The sequence below is a fragment of the Papaver somniferum genome, chromosome 7, assembly GCF_003573695.1.
Source record: "Papaver somniferum cultivar HN1 chromosome 7, ASM357369v1, whole genome shotgun sequence".
Taxonomy (NCBI): domain Eukaryota; kingdom Viridiplantae; phylum Streptophyta; class Magnoliopsida; order Ranunculales; family Papaveraceae; genus Papaver; species Papaver somniferum.
In genome coordinates this window covers 110073616-110099890 of record NC_039364.1, presented here as the reverse complement: position 1 = coordinate 110099890, position 26275 = coordinate 110073616, and the positions used below count along the sequence as shown (strand labels likewise).

The 26275-nt window shown below is 37.5% G+C and overlaps 1 protein-coding gene across 1 annotated transcript; it reads left to right on the top strand.

The window, feature by feature from the left end:
* Positions 1–24994: 24994 nt before the first annotated feature.
* Positions 24995–25597, top strand: LOC113295069. Its single transcript, XM_026543427.1, has one exon. It carries the CDS (start codon positions 24995–24997, stop codon positions 25595–25597), a length of 603 nt encoding a protein of 200 aa, XP_026399212.1.
* Positions 25598–26275: the final 678 nt, after the last annotated feature.

Genomic DNA, 26275 nt, shown 5'->3' with positions numbered 1-26275 from the left:
TCATTTCGAAGCTGCATTGATAGTTCAATCTCGCACCTGGAAAAATAATAACATGCAATGTGTTCAGAAAAATCGTCCATGACATTCTGATGTTAGGGAAAGTCATTACACGCTTTAATCAAATAATCAGTTGTAATTTCAATTTTTAGTTATTAATGAACAATAGTTTAATCCAAAATTTTATTATAAAACTGCTAGTATTACATGAAACCACAACAGAACACAGGTAACAAACACTTTAATATATCGAATCGTACTAACAACAGGGATTTCAATACCAAACATTTCACTTGCCTCGAAATGAATGAATGGATACCCTCTTATTTGGATAAATTCATTCATCACCGCCTCTCCGTCGTTATTGTGATTATTTAACCACCCCCTGAATGTCTTGCAATTGTTTATAATTGTCTGTGCTCGTCCTCGTAAACTCGAATACATGCTTCTATTGTCATTACCGTTAAAACGCAACACGAACATTCTCCATACATGTGATCAAAAACGATCCCCATTTTCTGCTAAGGTTGTTTGACGAATCCTCATAACTATACAAAGATTACGTATCAAATCGGTATCCTCCTAGAGTGTATATGGTGGGTTTGGTGGATGCATGGTTAGATTTTGAGAAGGAAGGAAGAAATATAAGTAGGTTTGATTTTGTTCTTTGTAGATAATGAATACAAAGTCTTTATATAGACAAAATATGTAACGACTCTATTATTTTAAAATATTACTTTGAAAATGTTAGAGCACTGCTCAGTCAAACTCGCATGCGTTGCTATCTCAAGCATGTTTGTCAATGTTAGTGATTAAAACTATAAGTATTGATTTCTAGTCTCTTATAGCTAAGTCTCGGACTAGGATAGTAAGTGCAGTTGAGCTCAAGGACTTCATGGAGATTCATCATACAAGTAGAAGATATACTCAAGGAACCGGTGAAACTTCTCGACAAAAAGGTATGTGGAGACTTGAACTTATCTGCCACTCAAAAGTCTATCTATTCTATCTCCTACTCTTTGAGACAAAAGTCGTATGCTATATATATAGACTAGATCATACACATTTGGTATTTCGAGCCGAGTATACCTCGCCTATCTATATCTCGAAATATGTGTTGGTAAGCTTTTCGCTTCGACCAAGTTTATCTTTACCTAGTGACGAAAGTCATGAATATTTCAGTCACTTTGAAAATTGCTTTGACGAGAAATAGTGTAACAACTACATAACGTCCTCTAAGAATGTTTCAATGATTGGAATGAGAGTTTAGATTACATAACCAATGGATTCCTTGAACCGAATTTTTCGAACTTTGTTGATCAAGAGAACCGAAAGTATGACAAGTGCCAAGTCCGTGAACTCAGTCCGCGAACTGCCGAAGTTCTCAAACCCGAGAATTTTTGCTGGAGTTGACAAACTACTTGCGTGAGCCAAGTCCGCGAACCCAGTCCGCGAACCGGCGTAGTTCTCGAACCCGAGAATTTCTGCTGGAGTTTTTAAACTCTATCTGGTGTCTTAAGTCCACGAACCTAGTCTGCGAACTTGAGAAGGTTATATATCTAAAGATGATTTCTGAACTTAATCGTAAAAGACTAAGGAATGCATTTGCAAAGCGTGGCTATTAAAGTTCATGAACCGATTCGAGTGAATCAAATCATCTTTGCTTCAATTGTGTCTTGTGTAGTTACATAAGATTTCCTTGCAATTGAAAAACTCTCTTAACTAGTTCATCTGAGTCAATTGAACTAGTTATGGTGAAGAAGAACATGGTTGGTATGAAACGCTCATATGGTTAACCTCTATGGGTAGACTATTGTTGAACCAACAATGTACACGTTTGGGTGCGGTTTACAAACCTAGAAGCGTACAGTCATTTGTGTATCACAAGCTAAGTTTTCGATCTAACGGTTGAGAAATATTAGCTTGAATCTAAATCAGGTTTTCATCTAACGGTGAATATTGATTGCTTTGTAACTAAGGAAAAACCCTGATTTGAAAGACTATATAAAGGAGACATCTAGTATTGTGCAAAACTAATCCCCACACCTTACATGTGATACTAGTTTGCGTGCTAGAGTCGTTTCTCCTTTAACCTTTGGTTTTCTTCTTCTAAAACCAGGTTAACGACTTAAAGTCTTCATTGGGATTGTGAAGCCAGATCGATACTACTTTTATCGTAGTTGTGTGATCTGATCTTGCATCTTCTATCGTACGAGTACAATCATATTGATTGGCTTGAGATCGTGAGAGTTCTCCGATAGGCAAGGTATAAAAAGTAATCACAAACACCTTCGTCTCATCGTTTGTGATTCCACGACATCTTGTTTCGCTACCATACGATTAAGATTGTTGTGAGGTGATTGATTAATCTAGGCTGTTCTTCGGGAATATAAGACCAGATTATCAATTGGTTCTTGTTCACCTTGATTATTATCAAAAGACGGAACAAAAACTTTTAGGGTTTTTCTGTGGGAGACAGATTGATCCTTTGATAGACTTGTCTGTGTGAGACAGATTTGTTTATTGTTAAAGCCTGCGATTTTGGGTCGTAGCAACTCTTAGTTGTGGGTGAGATCAGCTAAGGGAATCAAGTGCGCAGTATCCTGCTGGGACCATAGGCGTATGGAGTACAATTGTACCTTGGATCAGTGGGAGACTGATTGGGGTTCAACTATAGTCCAGTCCGAAGTTAGCTTGGAGTAGGCTAGTGTCTGTAGCGGCTTAATATAGTGTGTATTCAATCTGGACTAGGTCCCGGGGTTTTCTGCATTTGCGGTTTCCTCGTTAACAAAATTCCGGTGTCTATGTTATTTATATTTCCGCATTATATTTGTTTATATAATTGAAATAATACAGGTTGTGCGTTTGAATCAATCAATTGGAAATCTGACCTTTGGTTGTTGATTGATATTGATTGATCCTTGGACATTGGTATTTGGTACCGTCCAAGTTATTCCTTGTGTTTGATTATAGACTCGCTGATTTATTAGCTTGAGTGAATCACAACAAGAGAGAGATATTAACTCCTTGAGATACTTTTATCTAGATTGAGTCTGGTTGTCTAATTGATTCTCTAGTAAGTGTTTCGGAGTTAGTCCATACAGATTGCTAATCGAAATATTGGGTGGTGTTGTTAGACTCCGCTTTTTCAATTGGTATCAGAGCGGGAAAACACGTTAAGACCTCAAAAGTCTGTGTTTGTGGCTATATGAGAATGGACGATTTTATCTCTAAGAACGCAACATCAGTTCAGAATCACTCTGATGTGTTTCAAAGTACTGAAACCTCTAAGAGAAACTCTGTCTCTTGTCCCTTGTCTGAATCTGCATTCGATTGGGAAAAATCTCTTGATGAACAATTGGATGATCTTTCAGACGATAGTGATTCCGAAGAAGGGCAAAGTGTTGATGAGGAAGTTGTTCAATATATCAAGTTGTTTGATCGTGCTTTGAAAGAGAAGAAGTCAACAACTTGCTTGAGAAAATACATGTCTCCTCTTTGTCAAGAAAACATAAAGTTGAGAAAACTCTTTAAAGGATATGATGGTGGGTATAGACTCCTAAAATCTATCGTTAAAGATCGTGATGAAGATTTACGCGCAAAAAGGTCTGAATGTGATAATGTTCTCCGAAATCTCTGTTTGTTGAAAGAAAAACTTGTAGATGATGATGCAAGGTATGACTCTCAACAAAAATGTTTTAATGACAAAGAACTCAGTCTCCTTGCCAAAGAAAAATCCTTAGAAACTGACCTTGTCGTCGCTATTGATAAAGTAAAATCACTAGAAGAGAATCTGAGAAGGTTCAACTCTAGCTCTACAAAATTGTCTTCTATGATTGGAGCATGTAAAGAACATCGTGATACACGTGGTCTGGGCTATAAATGAATAGACGCTCCAAAAACTAGTAAGATCAACTTTGTAAAAGCTAGTGATAAGTCTCTATGTGAAAAACCTTTGGCAGCCTGCGATGGTCCTAAAAAACAGGATTGTTCTTCTTCTAAATCTGCTCGCAAAAGAACGGTTAATAATAATTTCTTTAACTGTTATTACTGCGGGAACAAAGGACATTCTGAGAGAAGATGTCGTTTTCGGTTGAGGAATGAAAAACTTCATAACGTTCTTACTTGGATGTCTAAGGAAGTCATTAAATCGATTTCACACATTGTTAGAAAAGGCACTTTTAATACTCAAGAAATGTACCATGATAAGTCATTTCTCAATTGTGTGTTCAAAACAAAAAACGCTCACAATGGAAGGAGGAAGAGTGGCGACAGGATGACTGACCCTGCAAAGAGAAAAAGACCTAGGAGAAAAAGGGAAAGATTATGTTCCTCATTTCTTCCTGAAGATAGCTGCAAATCCAAGATTGCTGATCCAGGCTTCTTGCATCTCAACAATCGAGTCTCAGATCTGAAAATCAACGTAAACAGACTCAAACGAAGCATCAATAAAACATGGAAAGCAGTTGACTCAAGTACTCCTAACTTCTCTCTTGATAGAACTTCTTCTGCCACAACGAGTAATGTGACTCTAAACACCCTTGAAAAGGGAAAAGAAGAAGTAAATATTGATGAGTGAAATGCTCATCTTAATACATCATGACTGCATAAGGTTGCATCCTTCTTTTAAATAAAGAAGGATGCTCTTTGTTCTCAAGATGCTCATCTTGAGAGAGTTTCCAGGAGTGTATTGAGTTATTGTTTAAGGGAGTTATATTCTTCTCTAGATTTCTTTATCCCTCCGCTAAGTGTTTGCCACTTGACTATTCTCTTGTACTTTGTTGCTTCTCCAATGTCTCGGGTTTCACATGTGTTTTGACCGCCCGAACCCACACGAACGCCGTGGCTTCTAGGGTTTTTGGAATACCTTATAAATATTGTGTTCCATAAGGTAAAAAGATTCTATTGAATTCCTTTTATATGTGCACAATAGATAGAAGCAACAAGGTTGACGAAGTCAAGAAGGACAAGACCAGCGAATTAATTGATGTCTCCATAACATGCTTTCATGCTGTTGATCATGAAAACAAACTACCAGTTCAAATGTCTTCACAACTGGTAGAAAATCTTCTTCAAGACTTTGAAGTAGTACGTGAACATCTCGGGATTGCAACAAGGAATCTTGTCTTTCTGAAAAATGAACTAAAGAAGGCAACTGACGAGCTCGTCCATGTCCAATCTCTATTTGCTGACAAGGTTTAGGGTTCAAATCTTGTGTATCGTTTGCTGTTTCCTAGGAAGTCTTCTTTTTGTTTAGTTGGAAGAATAACTTGTGCTTTGAATAGCGATGATTGTGACTACACATAGCTATTATTCTCATCTTCTTGTTTTTAGGTTTTTTGGTTTAAAATTATAAAACTGTTTGGAGGATTATGTTTTGCAATATTTTTGATTTTGTTATATTGCAACTTGTTATGGGATATTTGTGTTTACGTCCGTGAACTTTGTTGTCCCATATTTTGTCAAAAGTAAAGTCGTTCACGATCGGTATTCATGTATTGGTTTAAGAATGAATAGACTTTTGACATATACAAAATTTAAGCCTATATTGTCAATCTTTGACGGAAATAGGTTAAAATATTTTGTATCCAAGGATTATTGCTATTGTATATGCTTGTGCAAAAGAATGAATCCTTGTGTATTCCAAGGTATAGATCTTCATTGATCCATCTTTTTGTATTACCGTAAGGCTCCGTGATGTGTCTTATGTTGAGCACGATACAACTAAGTTGATTATTTTTGATTAGCTTGGTTGGTTGTTCCGTGATATACGTTATGTTGAGCATTTTAGAACTAAAGTAATCATCTTCTTGGTTATTTAGTTATTACTCCACAAGTTCTCTTGTGTTGAGTACATGAACGATTAAGCCAGTCACTCTCTTGTATGATTAACTTAGTCGTTGCTCCATAAGTTTACTTATGTTGAGCACAACGAATTAAATTGATCACTTTTGTGGTTAATTTGATAATGTATTCCGATTAGATTATTCATGGATTTACTTATGAACAATTTAATTGAGTTTTGGATATAAAAATCATTCTCATGGTTTTGGTGTCCAATAAAATCCTTCGTTTCTCTTGAAATTAAGGTCGCTCGTTGTTGTTCCCTTGGGAATGACATCAAATGGGGGAGAGTTCTTTTGAACTTGTACTTAATGGTCATATCTTGAGGGGTGTGCGGCTGTGGAATTTTAGAGGGTTTATCTTATATCTTTAAACTCCTTGATGAATGATGTTAGCTTCGGCTATATGATTGCATCTAAATAAGATGATGTGTGTTTCTTTCTCTCAGTCATGAAATGTCTCTTACGGAAATTTCATTATGATCCCGTTCTTGTACCTTTGCCAATTTTATTGACAAAAAGGGGGAGAATTAATATGTATTCACACTACAAATACATATGGTTTTCGGATCATTGTGTAAGGGGGAGTGGTTTTCATGTGAGATGGAGTATTGACTAAGGGGGAGTGATACATATCACCGTAGTATTATTGTTGAAGTTGTGATACAATTGGACTTTGACACTATGTAATAATACTATGACACTGTATAACAATGATCGAGACCGATGCTTTCTCATTGTTATAGCTACGGATCTTTAACAACGATGATGCTAAACTTACAACCTTTGGGATCATTGAAGTACTTGGAAGTGACGAAGATTTCGAGGAATGTTGAAGATTAGACATGTGGAATAGGAGCTACTAAAGCTTCATTATCTTTTTTTGTATTCCATATGTATTGATAGTTTTGTCCCTAAAATTGACAAAGGGGGAGATTGTTAGAGCACTGCTCGATCAAACTCGCATGCGTTGCTATCTCAAGCATGTTTTGAAAAAGCGGGGGTCTAACAACACCACCCAATATTTCGCTTAGCAATATGTATGGACTAACTCCGAAATACTTTGCTAGAGAATCAACTAGACAGTCAGACTCAATCTAGATAAAAGTATCTCAAGGAGTTAATATCTCTCTCTTGATTTGATTTTTACTCAAGCTAAAACCAATATTGAGTCTTTATCAAATACAAGGAATAACTTGGACGGTACCAAAGACCAATGTCCAAGGATCAATCAATATCAATCAACAACCAAAGGTCGGATTTCCAATTTATGATCTTTAACGCACAACATGTATTATTTCAATTATATAAAAATATAATGCGGAAAAGAAATAACACAGACACCAGAAATTTTGTTAACGAAGAAACCGCAAATGCAGAAAAACCCGGGGACCTGGTCCAGATTGAATACACACTGTATTAAGCCGCTACAGACACTAGCCTACTCCAAGCTAACTTCAGACTGGACTATAGTTAAACCCCAACCAGTCTCCCACTAATTCAAGGTACAGTTGTACTCCCTACGCCTCTGATCCCAGCAGGACACTACGCACTTGATTCCCTTAGCTGATCTCACCCACGACTAAGAGTTACTGAAACCCAAAATCGCAGACTTGATAATAAACAAATGTGTCTCACACTATCAAAGGATAAATCTATCTCCCGCAGGAAAACCCTAGTTTTTTTTCCGTTTTATGATATGAAATCAAGGTGAACAGGAACCAATTGATAATCCGATCTTATATTCCCGAAGAACAGCCTAGATTAATCAATCACCTCTCAACAGCCTTACTTGTATAGACAAGAGGACGTCGAGGAATCACAAACAGTGAGATGAAGATGTTTGTGACTTCTTTATCTTTCCTATCGGATAACTCTCGCGATCTCAAGACAATCAATAAGATTGTACTCGTACGATAGAAGATGCAAGATCAGATCAGACAAATATGATAAAAGTAGTATCAGTCTGGATTCACAATCTCAATGAAGTCTTTAAGTCGTTAAACTGGTTTTAGAGAAGAAAACCAAAGGTTAGAGGAGAATCGACTCTAGAGAGCGCACTAGTATCACACAGAGTGTGGGGATTAGTTTTTCCCAATGCTAGATGTCTCCTTTATATAATCTTCAAATCAGGGTTTTGCCTTAGGTACAAAGCAAACAATATTCACCGTTAGATGAACACCTGATTTAGATTCAAGCTAATATTTCTCAACCGTTAGATCGAAAACTAAGCTTGTCACACACACTTGGGATATACCTTTACTGGGTTTGTGAAAACCATACCCAAACGTGTACGTGTATGTTGGTTCAACATAGTAACCCAAAAGGTTAACCATATGAGCATTTCGTATTAACCTTGTTCTTCTTCACCATAACTAGTTCAATTGACTCAAATGAACTAGTTAGAGAATTGTTCAATTGCTATGAGATCTTATGTAACTACACAAGACACAATTGAGACAAAGATGATTCGATTCGATTTGAATCGACTCATGAACTTTATAGCCACGGTTTGCATACTGCATTCCTTAGTAATTTAAGTTTCATGTTCAGAGCACATATTTAGATCATAACCAACTCAAGTTCGCAAACAAGTTCGCGGACTTAAGGCAACCGGCAGAGTATTCCAAACTCAGCAGAAAATCTCGCCAAAGAGACTTCCGCCAGTTCGCGGACTAGGTTCGCGGACTAAACACGCAAACGAGTTTTTGGAAATACCAACAGAAATTTTCGGTAAGAGAACTTCCGTCAGTTCGCGGACTTGGAAAAGCCAATTCCTCCGGTTTCTCTCAATCAACAAAGTTCGCAAACTTCGGATTAAGGAATAGGACTTATACACATATGTGTTACCACACAATGCTTATATCCATCATTGGTTATATAGACCTAAACTCTCATTCCAAACATTGAAACATTCTTAGAGGACGTTATATAGTTGTTACACTATCTCTCGTCAAAGCGATTTTCAAAGTGATTGAAACATTATGACTTTCGTCAGTAGGTGAAGATAAACCTGATCAAAGCGAAACGCTTTACCAACACATGATTTCGAGATATATATAGGCGAGATATACTCGGCTCGAAATATCAAATGTGTATGATCCAGTCTATATATCATACGACTTTTGTCTCATAAGAAGTAGGAGACAGAATAGATAGACTTTTGAGTGATAGATAAGTTCAAGTCTCCACATACCTTTTTGTTGATGAAGTTCCACGGTTCCTTGAGTAGATCTTCGTCGTTGTATGATAAATCGCCATGAATTCCTTGAGCTCAATTACACTTTTCTATCCTAATCCGAGACTTAGCTATGTAGACTAGAAATCAAGACTCATAGTTTTGATCACTAACATTGACAAACATGCTTGATATAGCAACGCATGCGAGGTCGACCGAGATATGATCTAACAATCTCCCCCTTTGTCAATTTTAGTGACAAAACTATTAATACATATGGAATACAAAAAATATAAACTTTAGTGGCTCCTATTCCATAGTCTAATCTTCAACGTTCCCTGAAATCTTCGTCCTTCCAAGTACTCCAATGATCCCAAAGGTTGTAAGTTTAGGATCACCGTTGTTGAAGATCCGTAGCTATAACAATGAGAGAAATCGAGATTCTCGATCATCATTATACAGTGACATAGTATTATTATGTAACATCAATGTCCAACTGCATCACGACTTTAACAATAATACTACGGTGATATGTATCACTCCCCCTTAGTCAATACTCCATCTCACATGGAAACCAATCCCCCTTACACAATGATCCGAAAACCATATGTATATGCAGTAGAACTACACATTAATTCTCCCCCTTTTTATCAATAAAATTGGCAAAGGTACAAGAACGGGATCCTAATGAAATTTCCAAGAAGAGACGTTTCATAGTCTAAAAGAAAAAAAACATACCAACTTAATTTAGATGCAATCATAAAGCCGATGCTAAATGCATTCATCAAGGAGTTTTAAGATACAAGATAACCCCTATAAAATTCCACAGCCGCACACCCTGCAAGATATTACCATTAAGCACAAGTTCAAAAGAACTCTCCCCCATTTGATGTCATTCCCGAAAGAACAACAAGAGCGACCTTAATTTCGAAAGAAAAGAAGGATTTTTAATTGGACACCAAAAACCATAGGAATGATTTTCTATATCCAAAACTCAATCAAATTAATCACAAGTAAATCCATGATTAATTTAATTGGAATACGCAACTAAATCAAACTACAAAAGTGATCAATTTAATTGATTGTGCTCAACATAAGTAAACTTACGGAGCTACGACTAAGGTAATCATACGGATATGACTAACTTAATCGTTCACACACTCAACATAAGGAAAACCTTAAGGAATATACGACTACATTAACCAATAGAACATGATTAGTATAGCCGTTCATATACTCAACACAAGGACTTGTGGAATATATGAATACTCAACTAGATTAATTACAAGAGAACCTATAATTAATCCAATTGGAAAACACAACCAAACTAATCACAGAAGTAATCAATTCAATTTTCAAAAGTTTTGCTCGACAAAAGAAGACTTTCAGAGCAAATAACTAAATAACCAACCAAGATGATTAATTTAATTCAATGATTCTCGACATAAAGTACCTTACGGAACAACCAACAAATTTAATCACAAAATAATCAACTTAGTTGTATCGTGCTCAACATAAGACACATTACGGAGCCTCACAGTAATACGTAAGATATGGATCAGTGACGATCATTACTGTGGAAAACATACAAGGATCTATTCTATTTTTCCATCACTATTTGCATAACGACATAATAGACTTTATCCTTGTCACACAAAAGATTTTATCCTATTTTCCATAAAATACATGACTGCATAGGCATAGCTTTTGTATTTGTCAAAAGTCCATTCGTCCTTTCATCAATACGAATACCAATTTATGAACGACTTTACTTTTGACAACATATGGGACCTTCAAGTTCACGGACGCAAACAATACATATCCCATAAAATACTTCAAAATCAAACATATTAATACTGCAATAACATCATCCTCCAAATATTTTTAGAATTTAAAACCAATAAACCTAAAAAATAACACAAGAAGATGAAAACAAAAATAGCTATGTGTAGTCACAATCTTTGCTATTCAAAGCATTAGTTATTCTTCCAACTAAACCAAAAAGAAGACATACTAGGCAACGATCTCTTTGAGAAATTCTTTATCATTCCCGAACTCCTTGTTATCGACATCCATCGGGACATAAGGTTCACGGAGATAAGTTTCAATACCCACGAACTATCTTGGTTGAAGAGGTAGAATTAGGGTCCTCTGAATTTCCAAAGATTTAGACACGAAAGTCTTTATTTTTTGGGGAAGAATAACTAATGCTTAAACCATATTACCCATAGGAGCAACGCATCTTTGCATCTGCGTGAAGAATACCAGAAGAAGAAGGCAGCGTGACCGCTCTACATGTTTCTATCTCTGGACGAGGAATTGCAGGCCTCAACCTATCAATCAAACAAGCTTTCCTAAAAATTCAAGAAATCAACTTATCAACAATATTGGGGAAAGTAGTTAATCTACAATCTCTCAGGGATCCCCTATCAGTGTCCATAAGTGTAAGACCAGGGGGAAGGCACCCAACAGAAAGAGATACCCAACCAATCTTAAGGCAACGGGTCGACGGAATGGGTGTATGTAAATTTTTTAACCCCATATCCTAGAACGTTGCCTCGGCCCCCACCGTCTGGGAATCCTCTGGCCGAGGGTTCGCCAGCGGGGTGACAGGTCTCAAGCCGATCACGAAGGTACCTCCCTTCGGTATCGCACCCAAACACTTAAAAAAACTCTTTTGTTTTTAGCATCTTTCATCACAATGCCTAAAATAAACAACAAACTGATATTGCAGGTATATCAAAAAAATGATTCATTTCATAAAGGTTGGTTACAAAAAGCGGCAAGGCCATGGATTGTAAATTTACACATAAAAAATTTACAAGGAATACACATCAAAAATATTCTTTTTACAAAAGACTAGCAAAATCTAACGGAAGGATAATGATGCCGCGGTCTCTACTTAGAAGATGCCGCCCCATCAGCAGGGTTGTTCCGAAGAGTTGAAGGGACGCTCCCACCAGATGAGGGTCCCAAGGATCCAGGCAAGGAAGCAAGCACTGGACGACGCGGATAGCTCTTCACAAGGCCATGCTCGGTCTTAAGGACAAGCTCAATCTTCTCCAGCATCTTGTTTGTCTCCTCAGCCAATTGACACTGAGCCTTATGCATAATAACTGTCGTCCGCTGTTGGGCTTGGGATAACAACGAAGATAGACGATTCACTTCTTTAGAAGCTACACCAACGGCCTCTTCGCGGGATGCCGCCAAACTCTTAAAATGATTAGTCTGTTCTTCCTGCTGCGCTAAGGAAGATTGAGCCTTTTCAAAATTTTCATTCGCAAGGCGGAGTTGTCCCTCGAGCTCTGAAAAAGACAACACAAGGGAGTTAGCACAGAAAAGACACAATCACACTCGATGAAATAGAGTTATACCTTCGACACAAGCCGAAGCCTCTTCATACTCATTAACAACTGCATCTCGCGCTTCATCAAGATGGTCATATTCCGCGGATAATTTCTTATAATCTAGTTGAAGGTTGGTGAGAGTAAATTGACTGGCATCTAGTTCTACCTGCTTCATCGAATCCATGTGACGAAGATGGTTGACTTCGTTGTTTATCTCTGATACCCCTTTGCCAAGTCTGTACATACATACTTCAATATTTCTCTCAGACTCAGCCAGACGTGCTATTTCAGCGCGAGACGCAGCAAGGGCCTTTCTTAGAGCCCAAACTTCGGCTCGGGCATCATCCCGTTCTCTGGTAAGACACATCATGCTCTCATTAACTCTCGGAAAAGGAAGGAAGCGAGCCTTTCGTAATTCCTCTTCCAGAAGATGTATCCTAGACTCCAACAATGAAGTTCGCTCACGGGATTCCTACAGATTCTCACGTGTCCACAGCAGCGTACCATTGAACAAAGTACGGTCATGGTTATACAGATTCTGCATATCAACCATTTGAACATGCCTTGCGCGCCATACCTCATCCCGAGCGTCCCACTTTTTGGCTTCACTCTTAATTTTCTCGACCAGCTCTTTGATACGAGATTTTTGCCGTGCCAAAACGGCAAACTTTATTACACCGAAGAATTCAATCGTCACGAAGAGATATGTACGAAGACTTACCTCCAAGACACGTTGCTGAGGAAAACCATATTGGTAACCGTCGGCTATGGCCATCATATCCTCGACAGAAGTAGGAGGCTCCGGTACAAGGGTATCTTCGGGAACACTCAAACTTTTCCCCCACATCTCAGATACCCGCGCCTTGGAAGAAAATTCCATCATCCGACGAGTATAAGCATCGGAATCCTTTTCACCAGCAACCACCGGGGCAAGATGAGGGACAAATAGCAAACCCTTTTTCTTAAGCCAATCCATTATGACGTCCTCACCCTCAAATGTCAGCGAATGAGGGAAATCCTCAGAAGGCGAATCAACCACGGACTTCCCCTTGGCTGATATTGACTCATCAACACAAGTTTCGGCATCAACACGCACATCGTGATCACCCACGCCTCCATCCTGAACAGCAGCGTCTTCCTTACCAGACCCCCCGAGCACATCCCAATCATCATTGGGGGAAAGTAGAGAGAAGTCTTCAGGAAAATCAAGAGAATCGTCAAGGAGATCCCCTGCGGAATAAACCCGGTCAAAAGAGAACTCTTGAGACATGGTGGGGAGAGTTCCCGCAGCATCACCAGCAGGGACTGACATATCAGCGATAACACTTCCATCAGCTACCGCGCCATTATTTCCTCCATCACCTTCAAAACCCGCTGACTAGACCCCTCGGTTCCTGGAACATACTTCAGTTTGGCATCGCTGACCTCACTTAACAGACGAATTTCACCCCTAGGAGCAGCGAGATTCCGAAGGCTAACACTCCACGGTTTACGATTCCTACTATTGACGTAATCACCAAAAGAGTTGTTGAAGTTTTCAGGAGTATACCATTCCCTCTCTGCGGGATTTGGAACGTAACATGTCATCGTTGTCTGTCTCTTACTCCGCAGATAACACTCCTTCAGTGCACGGAGATAATTCCCCGATAATTGCGACACAGAACGGCTGTGAGTATTGGTAGAAGAGCCTTCACGACCAGCAAGCACATCATAATAGAAGGAGTCGCCAGACTTGTACAACGGCAGCATAAGACCCGCCTCGAAAGCTCCAACCGTAGTCAACAAATGGAACTCGTCAAACTGATACTTCGAGAGGAGCTCATAAGTAATATCATTCTCAGGGGCATAGAAACGAACCTCGAAGGCTTTAAGCTCATGCTTTTCCTTGAAAACTTCAAGGTCAATATGCTTGAACGTCACTTTCTTCTTGCTGACCGAAACACTGCGTATCACCGGGGCAGCCTCATCCTGTTCCGCGGGGTCGAACGAACCAACAAAAGCCTCGGAAGCTCGTCTTTTCAAAGAGGGATTCTTAGACGATTCAGTCCTCGGGACACAACCTTTGGTGTTCTTCCCTTTGAGAGGAAGTACTGGAGGCGGCGGTAGAGGGTGCTGCACAGGCACTACTGAACACAGAGGAGGAACATCAAAGGCAACAGCACGAGGAGGTGTCTGCGCACACCTAACGTCATCACGAGGACGAGAAACCGCACGATCGGCAGCATTTCGAGACCCGGAAGGATTTTTTGAGGTACCATCTTTCCTAGGAGGAGAGGCCTTTTCCCCTGAAGAAGAAACTCTGATACCACGGGGATCCATTTGAGACTCTCTGCGCGGAGGGGATCTCGGTAGACTAGAACCCGGAGCTTGATAAGGAAGCTGCGGACGGTCAGACATGGCTGCGAAGAGATACAACATAAACAAGTTAGAAACAAACACAAGGTCATCACCAAAGATCAAAAAACCACAAAATTAGCAGTCCATCTCAACATAGCACAGAAACCCTAAAACCCCAAACTCAAAATTCCAATCAATACACGTAAAACAATGGCCTCCTCGATTTGAGACGAAGTCCAATCAATACACGTAAAACAATGTCTTCATCACAAACAAGGGACGACAGCAGCAGAAAGGGGAGGCTACAATACGATCAACAGCAGAAAATTTACAACCAACACAACTTAAAACAAAAGGAACAAAGAAAAGAAACCTTACCACCACAAACAACAGCAGGAAGAAGACAACAAACCAGAAACAATGAAGAAGGGAGCGTGATTAATGTTAAGACAGAGGATTTAATGGTCGAAGAACAAAGAATGAAGACTGACAGATAATAAAACAAACCAGAAACAATGAAGAAGGGAGCGTGATTAATGCTAAGACAGAGAATTTAATGGTTGAAGAACAAAGAATGACAGAGAATGAAATTAATTTTCGAAGGAGAATGAAATTTATTTTTCTCCCCTCCTTAATATACTCGAAAGAAAGATAAGGAAGTTAAGGGAGGAATGGGAAACGTGCCCATTAAATGAGCAGTTAATGCAAGAATAAGAAACATGCCCAAGTCTCTAGGAGAAGTTATTAGGAGAGAGGAAGAATATGTAACGACTGTTTTCTTCAATGCTCCCACTAAACACTCAAGCCCGAAGAAAAGGGGCAAATTGTGTGCACATATTTCATCATCAAACACGTGTATATAGGAACATACGTGGAGAGCATGCGGACAAAGTCATCAAAGCATGATGACATGTTCCCACAGCTAAGATGCCCATCCCGCCGACGTTGGATCTTTGCCCGAACAAATCTAAGGGCAGAAGTTCAAAAGACGTACCGGTAACACGATGTACTGCGGAGCACCAGATAACTCCCGAAGAGTTACTTTATCTCATCCCCAAAAGAAGCCAAGATCAACGGTGGAGAGAAAATGAACTGACATGGATGTGACAGGGGCAGAAGACACTTGCCTGACACGAGCAGGCACCTCAACTACCCGCATTAAACACTCTGAGCATCATACGTGTCGATCAACCCGTGGAACGAACGAGGATGACTCTGCGTGATGAAGTAATGAACGAAGACCCCCGCGTTACGGACACAAAACACAAGAAGATAAGGTTCCAACGGTCCTCAGAGATGGGTCCCACACTCTAACCCTATAAATACCCCCTCTCCACCAAGAGTAAGGGGATCGGAAAATTGAGGAAGGGAAGGAGAGAGAGATTGTGAGTGTAAGTTAGTCCTTTACAATATACAGATCTATGTAAACCCCAAAGTCACTCGACTATCTTTGTAACCATCAAGTAGATAGTGAAACAACAACCCCGTGGATGTAGGCCTTAGTGCTGAACCACGTAAATCCCAGTCTTATTTACATTTCAGCACTTTATATTTGCCGAACGCTCCATGAGTTTTACTTTTATGCTTCATTTTCTTTATCTTCCCCTACGTAAACGCCCCTCTCGATGTTATTGAATGAGTCTATGATAAACCCGAAGGTTTGGAGCCAAGGAATCAATGCCATTGTATTATCAGTGAGAGTCCGTACCTAGAGTGCGAATATTGTTTGTGAACATATAGATGCCTTCGTGATTTACGTGTTCACAATGATCAGGGTTTTTTTGCATCAACCATAGATCTCCTAATACTATATATTAACTCTCTTGAGAAGCTGTAGATGTTCACAACGTAGATATTACCAAACGTTCATATTTGCGGTGTGAATTCGAAATTGTGACAGGAACGTATGCATTTGGACCATATTTTCGAGATATATACATGTACATACAACTTTCAATATAAGAAATATACTAAAGAAGATTGTTACGGATGATGCCAAGGGCAAGGTATATTATAGGACTAGTTGACTTCAGAGGGTTTGGAGTGGATTGTATTGTGAGACCTCTTGGTGAGGGTTTGTTGTAAGTTTTTGGTTTTTTTGGTTTGATTGTTCTCTGTCTTTCTTTTTCCTTTTCCTGTAGGTTGGGTCTTCTTAACCCCTCTCCTTTCCAAAATATATATATATATATACTAATATTAATTATGCGTAGGAAACATATATAATTTGCAGTATGAAAGGATATCGAACAGAAAGTATAACAGAGGAAACTAAGACCCTACCGAAAAAAGTATAACAGAGAAAACTAAGACTCTTACAAGAGGAGTACGTAGGTTTGCACCTTTACATCATAATCAATTCACAGGGAAGATAGCACCAAAGAACTTTAGGTGGTATACATAACATAACCAGCATTCAAAGATACCTTCAAAATTGGTTGCCTCGTTAGGTCTGCTAGCAATAGCATTTTATCATATTGATTATGGTGTATACATGTATTCTTTAATAAATAGAAACCGACTACCGGCTATAAGGATTGGTTTCCCTTTCTTCCTTCCGATGAGACGTGTTCTTAACCGCGTGTATATTGCCTTTGCTATGCCTATGAGGTCCAATCGTCTGAACCACATACCAACGTACGACACCTTCCTATGTTGCCAATAACTGGCTTTGGAATAATATCGCCTTGATACAACGTATACAGTAGTGCACTAGAATACTAGCTAGCACTAGTCATTCAACAATGGGTAGACCAATTAGAAACCCTTCAGTATTTACCCATCTTGAGTTCTTGACATTCCGTTTAGTTTAGGGTTTAGCTTCATATACAAAATCAAAAACTATTTTTCTTTTATTGGCTTTAATCTTCCAAAATATTCATCCAATATTATTATTATTATTATTATTATTTTGAGTTCATGTGTTTTATTTTTTTATTTTTGTAGTTCGAAGGAAACACAACCATTATGGGTTTTTGTCCAAGTTTTGAAATGAACTTTGATTTTGTGTGAAAACCTTTACATATATCCTGAAGTGAGAATCAATGATCCTACATAGCATCATGATATCTCTTTCTCAAAAGTAAGTAAGAGTTTTGGATGATCTTATGGTGTACTACTACCCATCCTAAATTGTAGTTACACTTTAGTAGAAAGGTAAATCTATCATTCAAAAGTTAAAGAAGATAGTACAGAGTGTGACTATTTATACACTGTCACAATAGTGTTTACGGGACAACCATTAGATGATACACACGTGTAGTAATCTTACACTAGGCTTGAACGAACAACTAACTGTACGGATCATAGACAACTAGATTACAGTTGTATAAGAAGAATGTAAAAGTTGTAGAGTGTGTTATTACCCTCCCACAAATTGAAATGGAGTTAACACCTTCAGTTTCGTCTTCAAAAATTCAAACCTTGGAGCACTTAATCCCTTAGTAAATATATCAACAACCTGTTCAAGTGTTGAAAGATAAATGACCTGTAAAGATTTAGATTGCACTAATTCTCTGACAAAATGGAATTCTAGTGCAAGATGTTTCATCCTGCTATGAAATACAGGATTTGAAGCAAGTGCAATAGAGCTCTTGTTACCACAAGCAATAGTTGGTGATGAAGGCAGAAAAACATAAAGGTCTTTAAGCAACTGACAAAGCCATATGACTTCACCTGCAGTAGAAGCAAGAGATCTATATTCAGCTTCAGTGCTTGATCTAGCAACTGTTGCTTGTTTCTTAGCTGACCAACTAACAGGATTTGAGCCAAAAAAATACACAACAACCACTGGTGGATCTTCTATCATCTGGATTTCCAGACCAATATGCATCAGAGTACCCTTGTAAAGCTGTAAATCCTTTAGTGAAAAACAGACCATGCTCAAGGGTACCTTTGACATATCTTAATATTCTTTTTGCAGCAGCCAGATGAGATGTTGTTGGAGAATGCATGAATTGACAAACTTGGTTGACTGCAAAACAAAGTTCTGGCCTTGTCCAAGTTAAGTATTGTAAAGAACCAACAATTGACCTATACTCTGTAGGATTAGATAGTAATTCTCCATCAGCAGCACTGAGTTTAAAAGAAGTTGGACATGGTGTAGAACATGGTTTGATTCCTGTCAGATTTGTCTTATGAAGCAGATGAAAATCATACTTTGTTTGAGATAGAAACAAACCATCTTTGTTTCTTTTTACTTTCAAGCCTAAGAAGTAATGAAGACTGCCCAAGTCTTTGACAGGAAATTGAGTGCACAGATGAGCAATGACAGAGTCACAGTGAGAAACACTATTACCAGTTATAATGATATCATCAACATATACCAGAATGATAGTAAGTCTGGAGCCAATCTTTTGAACAAATAAAGAATAGTCAGCAAGATAAGGAACAAAGTCAATATCAATAAGAGCATCTGACAATTTTTCATACCAAGCCCTTGGTGCTTGTTTCAAACCATATAAGGATTTGTTTAGTTTGCAAACATAATTTAGATGTTCTTTATCTTGAAATCCATGTGGTTGAGTCATGCAAACTTCTTCTCTTTAAATCTCCATGAAGAAAGGCATTACTAATATCAAGTTGTTTGATAGACCAATCAAAATTTACTGCAATGGATAGAACTAACCTAATAGTAGCAGGCTTGGCAACAGGTTTGAAAGTATCAGTATAGTCCAAACCCTCTAACTGATGAAAACCCTTTGCCACTAACCTTGCTTTTAAATCTATCTATAGTTCTATTTGGGTTATACTTGATTTTAAAGACCCATTTACATCCAATTAAGTTCTGAGAAGGATGTGGAGGAACATAAGTCCAAGTATCTGCATCCTTGAGAGCTTGATGTTCAACTTTTATTGCTTTCTGCCAAACTTCAACTTTTGTAGCCTGAAAATAACAAGTTGGTGTAGGAATAGAAAGATGAGACTATTGATTAGCAGAAAAGCCATATTTGGTAGCTAACAAAACCTTTGGTTTGAAAACACCACTTTTGGCTCTAGTATGCATTGTATGAGCGGAAGTAGTAACAAGATTATTTTTGTTTGAATTATCTGTAAGAATAGTATGTTGAACAAGTATGCACTGGAGTAGATGAAGTAATAGAATTAGTAGTAGTTGGTGCAGAGATAGACTCATCCAATAAAGCAGGTGTAAGAGGAAAATCAATAAACTCAGTCTCTGAAAAAGGTATTTTCTTCATGGTAGAATAATGGAATGAATCTTCATGAAAAACAACATGTCTTGACACATAAACTTTACCAGTAGAAGGATCCAAGCATATATACCCCTTGTTAGTAAAGTTGTACCCCATAAAAACACATTTAACACTCCTTGGATGTAGTTTATTAGAAGTATAAGGCTTAATCCATGGAAAACACAGACAACCAAAAGACTTGAAGAATAGATAATCTGGTTCTTTGTTGAAAAGGCACTTATAAGGATTATCAAAAGATAATGATCTTGTAGGTAATCTGTTTATCACATAGTTTGCAGTTGATAGAGCATCAAACCAATATTCAAACGATAAAGTAGATTGAATAAGAAAGGTTCTTGTTACTTCAAGTAAATGTTTGTGTTTTGACTCTGCCACACCATTCTGCTCAGGTGTGTGTGGGCAAGTTATTTCATGACTAATTCCAGTATCCAAGAGAATATTCTTTAGATGATGGTTAACAAATTCACCTCCACCATTTGTTCTTATGATTTTGATTCTTAAATCTAACAAATTTTCTATATAAGCTTTGAATTGAAGAAAAATATTCTTAAAATCAGATTTATGAGTTAAAGGATATACCCAACGTAATTTTATATAATCATCTATTATATTAACATAATAGTTGAATCCATTGACAGAGGTAACAGGTGCAGGACCCCATACATCCATGTGAATGAGTTGTAAAGGAGCACTAGAAATAGACATGGATACAGTAAAAGGTTTCTTATGACATATCCCTAATTGGTACTCAGTGCAATGAAAAGGTTTATTATAAAAATCTGATACATTTAGTAATCTAGAAATTTTAGAAAATGTTTGAAAAGATGGATGAGCTAATCTTCTATGCCAGATTGCAGAAGGAGCTTTAGCACAATAAAAGGCAGTTGGAGTGATTTTTGTTGTTGCAGGTAATGTGTCACACAACAGTGGATATAAGCCATTCTTACTGGGACCTTGAAATAGTATCTTCTGAGAGTGGATATCCTTGATAGTAAAATCAGATGAAGTACAAGTAAGTGAACAATTGTTATCACTTGTAAATTTTTGCACATAAATCAAATTTTGAGCAGTTAGAGGCACATGAAGAACATTGCGCAAACTAAATTGTTGATGTGGAACATAAACAATAAAAGAACCATAGTCAGATATAGACATACCTGACCATTTGCAGTAGTGATTGATGCACCACCAGGATAAGAATTAGAAGAAGAAGCAATATTGGAAGCATTAGATGTTAGGTGATGTGTAGCTCCAGAATTTATGTACCATAGATTTTCTCCAAGAATATTTGCTGAAGCAAGCATTGCTTGAAGATGTTTAGGAGGATCTCTTCCTTGATAGGAAAAATTCATTCTATGCCAGCATTCATCTGCTTCATGTCCATATTTGCGACATATCTGACAAGTCGGTTTATCACCAGAAGCAAAAGAGGCAGGTCTAGCAACTGATGCAGGATAAGCTGTATTTGTGGTAGGTGTAGGTAATATACCTGAACTTCTACCAAAACATCTACCAAATGAATTACGACCTCCTCTCTGAGAATTAGAATTGGAACCTCTAGATCTACCATAAACTCTTCCAGCAGTGAAGAAAGCTCTATTAGTAGATTCAAGATGATTTGCAGATATTCTACTTTTAACTACAATCTCTTCACTTAACAACAAATTGTGTAATTCAGTACTTGAAACAGGTGGAGAATGAATTCTTATAGAAGTAGAGAATGAATTATATTCTTGATTCAGAACAACTAAGGTTACGACCACAATTTCATCATCAGATATTATAGATCCACAAGCAGCAAGTTGATCAAAAATAGTCTTTATTTCACTAGTAAAAGATGCAATAAAAGATGTAGCTTGTTTGATATTCATTAATTTTGTACATAGATGTATTGAGTGTGTTGAAGAAACTCTAGCAAATCGATCAAAAATTGCTTTCCAGAGTTGTTGAGAAGAAGAAGCATTAGCAAAGTAGGAGATGATATTATCTGAAATTGTCGAATTGATCCACATGATAATCGTTGAGTCTTCATCCATCCAATCTGCATAAAGTGGCGTTTGTACGAGTTGTGTATTGCACAGGACATTCATATGAACCATCAAGAAACTTCATAATCTTGAATCTTCTTATAACATGCATCATGAGAGATTTCCAAATCAAGAAATTTGAGTCTGTGAATTTTAGATTGACAATACTCATCAACTGATTGATTGTAATCTTTGTAATTGAGAAAGAAGTAGGGTTTCCCATTGGTGAGATCTACAACAGACGTATAAGAACTTGAAAGATCAAGAAAATAATGAAAAAGATGAGAAATTTGATGAACAGAAGAAGAAGATTGAAAGGATAGAAGAATGGATCTGAAATATTAGAGAAGCGGAAACAGTGAGAATCGAAAAACCACGAGATTCTTCATTGAATCTCGTCTGATACCATAGTTACACTTTAGTAGAAAGGTAAATCTATCATTCAAAGGTTAAAGAAGATAGTACAGAGTGTGACTATTTATACACTGTCACAAATAGTGTTTACAGGATAACCATTAGATGATACACACGTATAGTAATCTTACACTAGGCTTGTACGAACAACTAACTGTACGGATCATAGACAGCTAGATTACAGTTATATAAGAAGAGTGTAAAAATTGTAGAGTGTGTTATTAAATTTCACTGTGTGATCTTGTGTAACTTGAAATCCAAAGGGGCGTCAAAGAGCAGTACTTGAGATCTTCTTCCAATTCACACAAAACCACAATATCATTTAGGATGAGCTATACACCTGAACTCATTCAAAACTCAAGGAGATACCATGATGCTATTTATGATCACTAATACTGCCTCCAGGTTATATGTAAAGGTGAATTCCCACACAAAATCAAATTACTGGATATATTTGGATACGACCTGTCGAGATTAAAAAGAAATGGCTCAGTTAATTGATTATAGCCAATATATTTAATTTCGAAATTAATTAAAATATGCAATAAGACTTTGGTGATGGGACTATGGTCGTGGCCCGTGAGGATGGGTAATCGAAACAGAAAATTGGTTAAAAAGACCAAAATCAACAAATCCTGGATAAAAAAGATATGTAAAATTCGACACTGTTTAAATGGACGAGAATGTAAAAATAGCCAAGATGTAAACAGTTTCATCCTACCCATTTTCAACTACTTTTTCTTATTTTTAATTCACATCAGGATGCATCCAGATTCATCCTCGCTTTTTTTAAGTTTAAGCCAGGATGAATCCAGTTTCATTCTTGCTATTTTTTTGATGTCCATTTCACCCAAATTAATTTTTACTCGTCCATTAGAACCATGGTTTAAAAATATTTGGACAAATGACCCATTTTGCGTAATCGAAAAGAATTCTTTAATGCTCCATAAAAAAAATCTAGACATTTACATATATTAGAATCAGCATAGATAATGACACTCACATGCAAGCAAACTTATGGTTGGGTTCAAATTATTTTCGTATTTATACTCCTACTGGTGAGTTTGTTGAAGTAGACCCTAACTCCTCTGGTGAAAATCTGAAGAAGATTGCGACGGAGGACGAGTCTGGTAAAGTTTATTTTGAAACCCAAACCCATGTTCTGGTGGGCTGTGCCTGTGTGAGTGTGTCTTTCTTGTGTTGTGGTTTTTCCCAAAAGAAATTCTTGTACGTCGGGGTTCCCTTAACCCCCTTCTTTCCATTTTTTTTTCCCTTGCATATTCTCATAAAAAGGAAAGAAAGATTTCACAATAGTAAGTAACTATGACAAAGAAGAAAGAAACAAAGAATTGATTTACATTCTTGTATTAGTGGACTTTAATTAATTGGTGTTTCATGTATAAAATCGCATTTCATCAGTATGATAGCTAGTGCTTTAACAGTTTCACTTTAAAGTCGTTTCTCCTATGTTTTTCACTTGGTTATCGGAAACTTTTTGATGATACAACCAACTACTATTATCATCGCAAGCATTTAAGAGCATGTATCCATGCATGTTGTACATGTATATATCATATGTGTTGGATCTAAAACTGGCCAATGAAAACAGAATCCTTTGTTATCAACACAATGAAAACATCTTTTGTTCAATCAATACTTAGAAGATCCAGTAGTTGCACTAGCTAGAATATAGATGTTCGATTAACGTAGTGTACAAAATGTTGGCTTATGAAAAATGTACAAAATAATACTCGCATATACAAGCGCCCGTATGTGACAGTTTCACGTGGGTTCGTAATGTCGGCAAGCGTATAACATTTAGAATACCACATTTGGTGCCCCTTCCGTTCCTTTTTCATTTAAAAAGTTTTTCCCTCCTGCTGCAATCATATGGTGTATGTGGAAGGAGAGGAATGTGCACATCTTTACAGTGGGGAACAAAATACTGCTCATATGGGATGACCCCTGGATACAGAAATTCCAAACAAGAAACCAGATAGAAGAACAGTAGGAGTTCACAGAATCATGAAAGTGGAGGAACTCATTATACATGAAGAACACAGGTGGGATGAATACAAGCTGCAACAGCTGTTCAACCCCTGAAGTGGCAAAGATAAATGGAGATCCATCTACCAGCAGAGACTGAAGATAATTGCAATGATAAGCTGATTTGAACCCCTCATCCAAAAGGTGAATTTTCTGCAAAATCCTTCCTTAAGTCAATGAATGATAACTCTCCATCTCACTCAAGTATGTACGAGTTTCCATGGAAGAAGTTATGGGGCATAAAGCAAATACCTCCAAAAATTCATTTTTTTCTTATGGAGATTGTTAAAAAAATGGTCTGCCAGTGGCTCAAAGCATCAACAAACACATACATGGGATAAATGTTGACCGCGGATTATGTGATAGGACCATTGAAACTCATGAGCATTTATTTCTTCACTGTCAAGCGACACAAGCAATTTTATTTGCATCTCCTCTTGGGCTCAGAACTGGTGAACAACCTGAGTTGACTATTCATGATTATGTAATGCAATGGATTGCTGAAGGTGAAAACTATGTGAGACTGAGAATGGGAGCTTGTTTGTGGTGGGCCATTTGAAAAGCTAGGAATGTTGTGATATTTAACAGTGATAAAATGAACATAAAGTCAGTCATTCAAGAAGCTATGCAATGGTATAATATGGAGATTTCCGCCGGAGAATTGGAGTCTACACCTGATGAAACTGACATTTTGGAGAGTCAAATTGATAGTTTGAGGCCACCAGAGGGACAGAAAATGAAGATCAATTTTGATGGGGCAGCAGGGCCAAAGGGTTTCGCCTGTGGAGCTGTGGCTAGGGACTGTAATGCGAGATTTAAGGGATGTCAGAATAAGATTCTAATTCATTGCAAAGCAGTAGAGACTGTGGGTAATGGGGCATTGTTAGCTGTGGAGATGGCTCGTAGAAAAGGATTTAAAGAGATCATTGTGGAAGGAGACTCTCTTATCGTTATAAATGCGCTCAAGTATGCTCATTACAAGCCTGACTGGAGACTGCAAAACATCATCAACAAAATCAGGGAAGAACTTCAGCATTTCAAACCTGTGGAATTTAGATACATAAAGAAAACTGCCAATGATGTGGCACACAATGTAGCAGCGTTAGCTGTGAAAAACCACTCCTCTAATGAGTGGACTACCTCCCCTACTTCTTGTATTGCTCAGCTCATTGAGAGCGAGTATTCCCCTACTCTGTAGGTTTTCTCAGTTTTTTGCTTTTCTGTTGTTTTTCCTTCAAAAAAAAAAAAAATACTGCTCATACAACTTCGGTGATAAAATACACTTTGTTTCAGTGGGCTTTAAGCTTTAAAGATTTTGAAGGCGTCTCTTTTCTCTGTAGTAAAGAATTGGTTTAGTTTGTATTTTGAACCACCTTAGTTTTTAGATTTTTTTGGGGGATTTTTGTTTGTCTTTTCAAGATCTCTTTTTTTTCTTCTCTTTTTCTTTTTCTTTCCTCCCCTTTGAGTGGGTATAATTTTTTTGTACACCCCTTTTGATCTAATATAATCTTCATTATCGATCAAAAAAGTTTTTGTCCCTCCAAAGTTGACATTTATAAACAAACAAGGTTGTATTCCAATAATTACTCTTTTAGCAGATTATTGTTATTTAGTCTTAGCGTAAGAAACATGTATAATCTGATAGCCATGTTTATATTCTTATAGATGTTTTAAAATGTTTTCCGACGATATAAAATTTATAAATATCTATCGCATAATTTGAGAGTTATGCCATTTCAGAATATTAGTATTTGTTATCTATAAGGATATAATTATAAAAAAAATACTTAATTTCCTTCTCTCCTCGTTATGTTAAGAATTGTGTCAGCTTGAAATAGGTTATCTTTGGTGGACAGAAAAAGCATTACATTTTGTA